Raw genomic sequence first — 9,718 nt, 5'->3', positions numbered from 1 at the left:
CCAGGAAGGAGACCAAAATGGAAAGAGAGCCCCACGAGCACACACATTAAAACCCAAAAATTTTTTTTTTTAAATCCAAACTATTTTTAAAATCGGGAATGGGGTGTAACATAAGTCAATTTAGAATCACCCCTAAATATAAAATAGTTATACGTACTTAACCCAAAATAAAAACTGTAAGCCAAAAGCTGAAAGCAAATTTTTAAAGTTTTCAAATTTTGGCTTCCAATGAAATCTGAAAATAGTTACAAAAAAAAAAAAAGTTTTTAATTTTCATACTAAATCAAAAAAACTAAAAACTGAAAATAAAAAAAATTAAAAAAAAAGTTAGTAAACGAGCCATAAGTGCATTTCTATTTTCTGGTACCAAACTGCCTCCGTGGGCAGCCAGTGCAACATGTATTTTGATTTTGGGTAAGTTCCTACTGAAATCAGTTGGCCGGTATACATAGATTACTATAAATTATTCAAAAATTCACAAAATACTTTCGGCATAGGGAAATAAAAAATGGATAACTAATTACATGCAGAGAGGGACGTACCTAAGGAAATGGTCAGGGTCTTTGGCACATTGAAGACTACAATTTCCGGCACCTCTTCGACGGCTATGCATTGTTAGCTAAGCTCCACTCCAGAAGGCGGCCTCACTGCCAAACCGATTCCGAGGCTTACAGGACGGCCATAAAAACCAAAAAGCTACGTTATCATGGATTCTCTGAAGTCCCAAACCACTATAACATCCTATCCTACCTCCTCGAGCTTGCCAATCTATTAGTCTTTGGTGCATCACCGTAAATTCGTTGATGGCCGTGTTGTTTGCATTACCGAAACTTAAAAGACACATTGGGGAAACTTGAGTACAGTGACTTGTTAGGGGGTTTGAATTAAAGGAAGGTGATACGCCAGATCGATTGTAGGGGTGGACGTACTGCGGATTGGATTCCCTCTCTTCATATGCCAGATCACTATGAAATGTCACTCGGTCGAAAGCGTTTATGCAGGCCATGTGCAGAAATGGTGGCAAAATTTTACGTCCCTTTCTTGACCAAGTGACATTTCTCTTTTCAATGTTGGAAGAAGATCCAAATTTAATTATGGCTTCCCTCATATACCATAAATAACTTTGTAATATTCATTTCATTGTTTTGAAGGTGGCGTGCATGGAAGCCCTGCTGTATATACCATTTCATTTCATTGATGCTTAAGAAGAGGAAGACGAAGATGAAGGCGGGAGGGTGACAACGATTACTGTAGATTTTTGTGAGCACAATGTTGATTGTCGATACAACGATTCTCGACAAGTTTAGGTTACAATACCTCCAGTCATATACCGGCAAAGATGTACAACCAGATGCTAGGTATAATTTAGTGCCACACCATTCACATTTTCCATTACCAACACTATATTATGAAGGTGATTTCCGCACTCTTCTTTTCTTTCCATGGACTTTTTTTTCCTGGCCATTAGATTGAATAGAGTAAGAAGAATCAAGGCCCATAAACAAAATGAAGAACGGAAATCATTTCCCAACATTACTATTGTTATTCAAGGATTTCTTTTATTTGTTCTCCGATAACAAGCACATTTCAATATATGCTCTTCTTCCTCAAACTTCCCAAGTATGAAAATACAGTACAACAAAATTTTCTTCCTAGAGAACAGAAAGGTAAGGTAACGACCCCGCACCCATCACTTCTCCTTAAGTGATCTCGACAGATATACTTCAATTGAGTTAGATACCAAAGACAAACCAGATCGAAGAATATTGTAAGGCCAAGAGCTCAATTCGATTGCTGAGATGATGACTAAAGATAGAGATTTTGATCACTTCTGGTCCGTATACACAGCATCAACATCATCAAGTTCAAGCAATTGGGACATAAGTTCCTTGTTCAAATCCATAGCCTCGTCATCTACCTGCAACAGACCAGTAGTTTTACCTCAAATGCTCAAAATGGACTTGTAAATATGAAGACAGTTTGTGAGAAAGTATACAATTCGCATAGTGAAAAGAAGAAGAAATCCCAGCTATAAGGCTGTAACAGATCAAAGTCATATGTATGCAGGAGAGACAAACCTCAATAGCGCTTATTGGAAGCAGCTCAGAACCATTATCTGTCTCAAAACTTACTCCTTCCTCACGTAGCTTTGAAAGTACTGTTGTGTAGTTCTCTGATGAGCTTACGATTTTGAAATAACTACCAGAAACAAAAAAAAAAAAAAAAAAAAAAAAAACTAAATAAAGTTAAGAACTGTGTATAGCTAAAGGAGAAAAGTTCACAATGATGGGTGTGTGTGTGTGTGCGTGCACGCCCCTGTGTGTTCACGAAAATATGCATATATCAACATTCCAATGATTGAACCAGGTGCCTACAATAACACGTATGAATGGAGTTCAACTACTGGATAGGCTCGAGGCTCCCATTTAATGAGCATGAAAGTTGACCAGAAGTGAAGATCTTGCATTTCACAGAAAACGTAAGCTCATAGGCAAAGTGAGTCAAGAAGACTCATACCTTGGACAATGGCAATTACAACTCAATTGGATGATGTTAACTTAGCAAAATCATATATCAGTTAAAAAAACCAGAGAAAGTAGAGTTACAACACAAATATATTTACATAAGGAATGCAGCTCTAGTGGAAAATTACCTTTCTGAACTATCTTCGGTATCATCTTCATATACTGGCGGTTCTATAACATCCTCAGCACCAGCATCTAAAGCAATGGAAAGGAGCTGATCCTTATCAACATCTGAAGCTTTTATGTTTACAACCCGAGCACGCCTGAATTTGAACAAAACAGATCCTGAGTCAGCCATCTTCGCCCCACAGTCCTTCACCACCTCTCTAACCGCTGCCACAGACCGGTTTATTTTATCAGTCAAGACCTCGACTACCATACAAGCTCCACCAAAACCATATACCTGACAATAGTAGCACCCATAAAATCAGGTCACATGAGAAAAGTATCGATCCAATAAAATAATCCTTAATGTTGAACATAAAACTTTTAAGCAGGACCAAAGAAGATCTAGCAGATGACACTGATACCGACCTCGTATACTTTCTCAATGTAAGCTTCTTGTCCTTTCTCAGATGCTTTCTTAATGTTGCGCTCCACAATTTCCTTGGGTACATCAAGCTCCTTGGCTTTCTCCAAAACAGTTGCCAGGGCCATATTTGATATAGGACTTGGACCGCCTTTCTTTACACTGCACCATTAAGGCACAACGAAAAGTTACCGGCACTGCACTATACCAAATACCCCCTATTGTTGAAACTATGAAACTAGTGTAATTCTCAATAAGTATGACTAGGAGATTAACATTTGTCTTTATACAAAGATTATGACTAGGAGATTAACATTTGTCTTTATACAAAGATTAGACTTTAATCAATGCTAAATCAGCACTAGCAAAATACAAAGAAGGCCAGAGCGACTAACTTACGCAGACACAACTTCCTTCCCTATCCTGCTATATAGCTTTGCCTTCTTTGCATCTTGAGCCCCCTGCATTACCAATTCCACAACTTTCAAAACAAACCCAACAAACAGTCACAAAACCCTGACACACATTACACGGGCATTTCATCAAACACTTGGCGTGCAAGAAAATAAAAACCTACAAAGCAGAACGAAAGAGCTGACCTTTCGGCCGGCGATTTTGCTGGAACGCCTGCCCATACAAAGAGGAGCGACGGTCCATATGGTTCTTCTCGCTGCAGCGCCGCCGTGCATGTGGGTCGAAACCCATGGCGGCAATGATGAAATTGCAGATGAATACGATAACTTTCTGCTCAGCAGAACATTCCCTGAATAAAAAAGTCAGCTAAAAATTCACTCTCGAAAGCAAAATTCATAATTCACAGAGAGGAAGAAGATAAGAATATATGACATGTACAGTGAAGAACCAAGGAGTTTGGGGACTTGGAGGAGACGCCATTGCTGACTCTGTGAACAATTGCTCCTAACGCTCTCATTGTACTAGACGACCCCATCACTGTTTGCCGCTGCCTTCGAATTTGTGTCAGCTGCGAGTCCGTGACGCCGTCAAGTGTCCACGGCCAAGTGCCAAGTGGGGTGAAAATCTGCGGGCAGCTTCACGATCATTACACTTTTTTATTGGGCCTTGGCGCCACCAGTGCAAATGAACCTGGCCCAAAACCTACGTGAGCCTGGATTTTGAGTACGAAACAAGGTTTTTTTTTTTTTCCCTCAATGTACATATTTGACATGCTCTACGGTATCACAAACTTTTGTTGGTTCCTTTTTTCTTTTTCTTTTTTTGGGTCAAAGTGCAACTTTTATTACAAACCAAAACCAAACAAACATACAACAAAGGCCCAAAACTAATACATGGACAAGCAAAAAGTGGGCCAAGACAAAACAAAGTACAACAGAGCCAACCAACTATTGCAAACCAAACACACAGACAACTTTGCAAAAGCTATAAACATCCACCGCAACCGTCCTCGCCGTAGCAACCTCAATCTGTCCAATTCCTCATCCCCATCTGAGTATCTCATCTTTAGACGCAGCATCCTACCCTGATCTGCTACACGAGCACAGCCACAAGGAACGAATAGCCAGCAACAACATAACGGAAGCCAGCTATCGGGATGAAGTTCATGGAAACCCACAAACAACGCTGCCGGCAGAGGCAGATAAGCCAGAGAAGGTGGCGGTGTTGGAAACACCTGAGCCAGTAAAACCGCCAGAGCTCAACACACGATCTCCACGATATTCATGGCTGAAAATTGGAATAAAGATGAACAAAGAAGAGGGACACCAACTAGGAAAGAGGGATAGAACAGATCTGGGTTGAAAGCAGGGGGAGAGAGTAGTAGAAACAAAAAACAGAGGAAAGGAATAAAGAAAGGAGGAAACGGCGATCGACCCCAGCCACGGCTAAGGTTAGGGGTGGGCATGGTGCGGTTCGGTGCGGTTCCACACTTGAATCGGAACTGGAACCGGAAAATATCAACGGTTTGGTTTAGTGCTGTTCCGCTTAAATTTATTACTAGAACAGTACGGTTCGGTCTACACCGGTTCCAATTCGGCTCCTGCCAGTTTACAGTTCTGAATACTAAATTATTTGAACACCAAATCATGCATTCAAATTATTTATGGCACAAATCCTCAAGAATTGTACAGTATGTTTTCACAAATGGGTTTGGCCAAATAGAAGAATAACTACCTAATTTCCATTTGGAATGTCCCTCAAACTGATCCACAAGCAGCATCAATTTGAAGTCCACATAATTTTTTTTTCTTGTTCTTTTGTCAAGAAATTGGCATAAAGTTTATGTAAAAAACCTAGGAAAAGCGATGAAACAAAATGCTCTTCAACTGACATGAGATCACATATCCTAGCAACAAGACAACATAGCAATAGATGCACAGCACCACCCTTTTCCTCTACTCATAGAACACTAAACCAAAGTAATGACACTCCTCTTGGGAGAATTTTCAATTTAAGGTAGCCACTAATATTGGTTTATGTAAAATAGAGTGCAGACATTCCTTTTTTCCAAATGGCAGCGACAACTAAAAAAGTGCAACCAAGTGGGGCCAGCTGTGTGAAACTAAAATGGGGGAATAGGGATATGAGGTTGTGAGTGAGGTGAGTGAGCCCTAATTGAGATGGGATCCATTGCTTTACAACTTGGTGAAACTAATTTTTCAACCTATTATACAATGACATGTGTGTATATATATAATTTATTTATTTATTATTAATAAACTGTTCGGTTTGGTTGCGGCCGGTTCTTGTTCATTTGAAACCGAAACCAAAACCGGTTTGAACGGTCCGATTCGGTTTTTGACTCAAAGTTGACTTTTTCGGTCAACATAGTTTTTTTCGATTTTTTTTTCATACGGTTCGATGTGGTTTTGTAGTTTTTATGCCCACCCCTAGCTAGGGTCGGTGCCACCGGGTTTTCGTGATTTTTGAAGACTCACACCAGAAGGTGAGAAAGACTCTCAGAATGAGAGAAAACTCTCACTCTGAGAGAAACAGGACCGGAAATACTGCTCTACTTTTGTTGGCAGATTGGAGGATTAGAAACATGACTATTACTTTCCAATTGGCTTTTTTGTGCATTAATTGCTACTTCATTAATTTTACTAATCAATGTACCTGTTGTATTTGCTTCTCTTGAGGGTTGGTTAGGGAACAAAAATGTTCTATTTTCCAGCACATCATTATGGATTGGATTAGTCTTTTGGATGGGTATTCTTAATTCTCTCATCGTCCATATTCTTATGAGTGACGTATTCGATAACTAATAATAACTGACTTAACTCAAATCCTTCGCTTATAATATTATTGCATAAAATTTATAGTATACTATCTAATTTAGGGATCATAATAAATACGAACGAATAAGAATAAAACGCTCATCCTTGCCAAAAGAATGATTATTTTAATGTATCCCCTTTGAAATCATATCAACAGCAGGTGGACTCGCTAGCCAATAAAATGATACATGAAAAGGGTCATCAAAATTTCTTTTTTCATACATGTTGTATTTGAGTTTGCATTTCTCCAACGGCGAGTTTAATATCAAACTAGCTATAGCTTCAAAGAGTCATATTCGAATTAAGTATTTGTAAATCCATACCTAATTAAGACAATTATTCTTGGATTAATATTAGTAGTCACTTATGATTAGAACTTGTAAGCATTCTGAAAACCATGTGTGGGCATGTTGTCGTGTACTAACCACTCACTAATGTTCTTATAAATTAGTTGACCAACTGTCGTTGTAATCCAACTTTATTAATATTTACGATCAATTATATGATTCTTGTCCCTCTAGTTTAGAGAAAGTTTTGGAATATGTAATTTAAACTGTCGCGATTTAACTTTTGAAGTTTATTAGCTGTTGCAATTTAAAGATAAGTAGATAATTGCGTTACTTTTTATTAATTTTATTAAAAATTGAAAAGTTTTGTCTCGTCCAACATGCCAAAATTTAAGAAAATGAGAAATTAGGTTTTCATCCCTCTTTTTTCAACTCCATTGATTGAAATCTTATTTATTTTCAAATTTTAATCAAGGTCTCTTGGTTTTAATAAACATAATTAATTATTTCAAAAATAAAATATTTTACATATCAAGATAATTAAATTTTATTTCTAAATTATTCATTTAATGTTAGAAATGTTACATTTGATATATTTTGTTACATTTGATACATTTGATATAAATTATTTCTAAATTATTCATTTAGTGTTAGAAATGTTACATTTCTAAATTTTGTATCATATATTTTTATTTTTAATTTGCAACCCTTTTTTTAAATTGTGCCAATTTTCTATTCAGTTTTAGTTTGTAACCATATATTAATTTCTTTTTGTGTCCACATTTTTCAAACTTTTATTTGTACTTATATTTTTTTGAACTTTTATTTGTACCCATAATTGTGACAGCTCGTCCCAAATTATTTTTATCGATAGCGTGAATTGATGAAATTGCCCTTGAGCATTTGGTAATGGTGTGTGTAGATGGGCTAAGGTTTTGGACCAATTAAGTTCATTTCCTAACTATTTGGACCCAATCAAATTTTAAAGTTTTATTTGTTTTGGTTGGTGACCCAATTTGGACCACACACACTTACCCTCATCTAATCACGTTGACCCTTTCTCTCTCTCTCTCGGATTTCCTTCCATTTCCGTACAAACCGTATGGTCAACCTCAAAACCCTTCAACCAGTCCCAGATCGAGGTTTTGGTTGGTGTCTTTGGACTCCTTACAAGCTTAGGAGTCGAGTGGTACCATTTTTAGGACACGAAGCCGTCAGAATACCCAAGAACCAGAAACCCAGATTCGAGGTACTGTTTATGCACACGTAAATGTGGAGTTTTTGGAAGATTCTAAGGTTATAGGAAGCTTTAGATCATCTTCATGAGGCTCGAAGAAGAAAAATGAAGTGATTTGGACGTCGGGAAGTTGAGTTTCGACGAGTTGCAGGTTTAGCCGGATTATCGAGGGATTTTCCGGTGAGATCCCATGAGTTTTATGTCCTAAAACTGGTAAGGATTGTTTCTACTTGTCTTAAGCTTCATTTTGGTATAAAATTCGTGAAATTTGGTTGAGAAATGAAGAAGATATTAAGGTTTTTCGAATTTCCAGTTTCCGGCAACGGCGACAGCGACCGGCGATTCGCTGGAGAAGAAAGGAGAATATTACATCGATATTGACGGAATATTCCTAACGGCAGCTAACGGCGTCAGGTTAGTTTTAACGGAATATTCTAATTTTTAGCAGAATATTCCCTAACGGCGGTTAAGGATTCCGTCAGGGTTGGCCATGCGTGGGGGCGCTTCGGGCCGTGCCTTGGCTGGCGCGTGGGACGTCGAAAATTTTTTCTAAAAATATGGGGATGTTCCTAAGGCTGAGTAAATCATGGTGGTATATTCAAATACCCCATTTGAGTATTGTATGAAAAGTTATTACCTAATTTTGTGATGTGCTTTAAATAACGTTTATTCAGTTATTTCGCATATAGGTGAGACCTATCCTAAGGACGAGCGCCATCAATCAAGGCTCGGGGGCTACGACCCTTTGACATACCAGTGAGTGGGCTTTTGGTTTTCCGTATATACCTATATACTTGAGATTTTTCCCAGAAAATATGTTTAAATGAATATATGTTTTGAAAATGCCGTGCAAGTATCTATCTATTTTAATTATGCATTAGTAGTTGCATACATTCATGATTGGTGCTGCGGACGCACAGGTAAGTGCCAGGTAAGTTCATAAATCAAAGGTATGTGATTGTTTCGGTTATGTGAGATATGTTGTGATGTATTGAGAACTCATAAACCTGCACCTCGATGTTAGTGCTCCCACCCAAAGTTAGGGCACAGTCCTTCACGTGTTGTTCACCTCCCGCACCATATGCTCACCTTGGATCCAAGTTAGGTGCACAGGCTTGTCGTACAAACCACTTTAGGTGGTTTCGACTCATAGGTGACCCGCGATCATTCGCACAACCTTCACATGATCGTAGCACTAGAGCATATTTACTTTACACCTAGTCTTGTCGTACAGGCCACTTAAGGTGTTTCTGACTCGTGTGCAGGATTTGATTTGATATGATTGAGATTGTGTTGATGCACAAAATCAGTGCTGAATTTGGTACAACAGAAAGTGTTAAGTTTGTGATATTCGCTAGATTGCTCCGGTCACTAGTGTGGATAAGTATGTAAATGGAGAGAGATAGGGAAGCAAACACAAGATGTATGTGGTTCACCCAGATTGGCTATGTCCACGGAGTAGAGGAGTTCTCATTAATTGTGAAGGGTTTACACAAGTACATAGGTTCAAGCTCTCCTTTAGTAAGTACTAGTGAATGATTTAGTACAAATGACATTAGGAAATATTGTGGGAGAATGATCTCCTTTTATAGAAGAGAGTTTCTAGCTTTATTCTGACATTGACACATGTTGTGTTGTGATTGGCTTCTGATGTTGACGCTGTGATTGGCTTCTGATGTCGACACGTGTCGCGTTGTGATTGGCCTCTTGGTTGGAAGGAAACTCTTTTGGGTCCTCGACGGTATAACGTTGACCAGTGCTCGGTAGTTTCGGGATTGGTCAAGTATGGTACAAACAGTGCTCCCTTAAGTTCCCGAGTAAGGGAAGCTCCTCGGTTGAAGACTTGCAAGATCTAAGCTGCTGAGTAATCACAAAACTTCTAAGTACCA

At 38.5% G+C, this 9,718-nt stretch overlaps 1 protein-coding gene across 3 annotated transcripts; it reads right to left on the bottom strand.

Moving 5' to 3' along the window:
* Positions 1 to 1,507: 1,507 nt before the first annotated feature.
* LOC126631672 (probable transcriptional regulatory protein At2g25830) lies at positions 1,508 to 4,100 on the bottom strand. Of its 3 annotated transcripts, none has more exons than XM_050301792.1 (7): positions 3,901 to 4,100; positions 3,654 to 3,817; positions 3,454 to 3,515; positions 3,060 to 3,216; positions 2,654 to 2,928; positions 2,079 to 2,199; positions 1,508 to 1,918 (listed from the first exon to the last, which is right to left on the bottom strand). In XM_050301792.1, the coding sequence occupies exons 1-7, from the start codon at positions 4,001 to 4,003 to the stop codon at positions 1,826 to 1,828; spliced, it is 975 nt and encodes a 324-aa protein (XP_050157749.1). In that variant the 5' UTR covers positions 4,004 to 4,100; the 3' UTR covers positions 1,508 to 1,825. The 3 variants fall into 3 exon arrangements, with proteins under 3 accessions (XP_050157749.1, XP_050157750.1, XP_050157751.1); XM_050301793.1 differs by having other exon boundaries at positions 3,907 to 4,099; XM_050301794.1 differs by having other exon boundaries at positions 3,654 to 3,798; positions 3,901 to 4,047.
* Between the last annotated feature and the right edge of the window lie 5,618 nt (positions 4,101 to 9,718).

Source organism: Malus sylvestris, chromosome 8 (assembly GCF_916048215.2).
Source record: "Malus sylvestris chromosome 8, drMalSylv7.2, whole genome shotgun sequence".
Classification (NCBI taxonomy): domain Eukaryota; kingdom Viridiplantae; phylum Streptophyta; class Magnoliopsida; order Rosales; family Rosaceae; genus Malus; species Malus sylvestris.
Note: the sequence above shows the minus strand (reverse complement) of the source record. Positions and strands in the feature narration are given on the sequence as shown.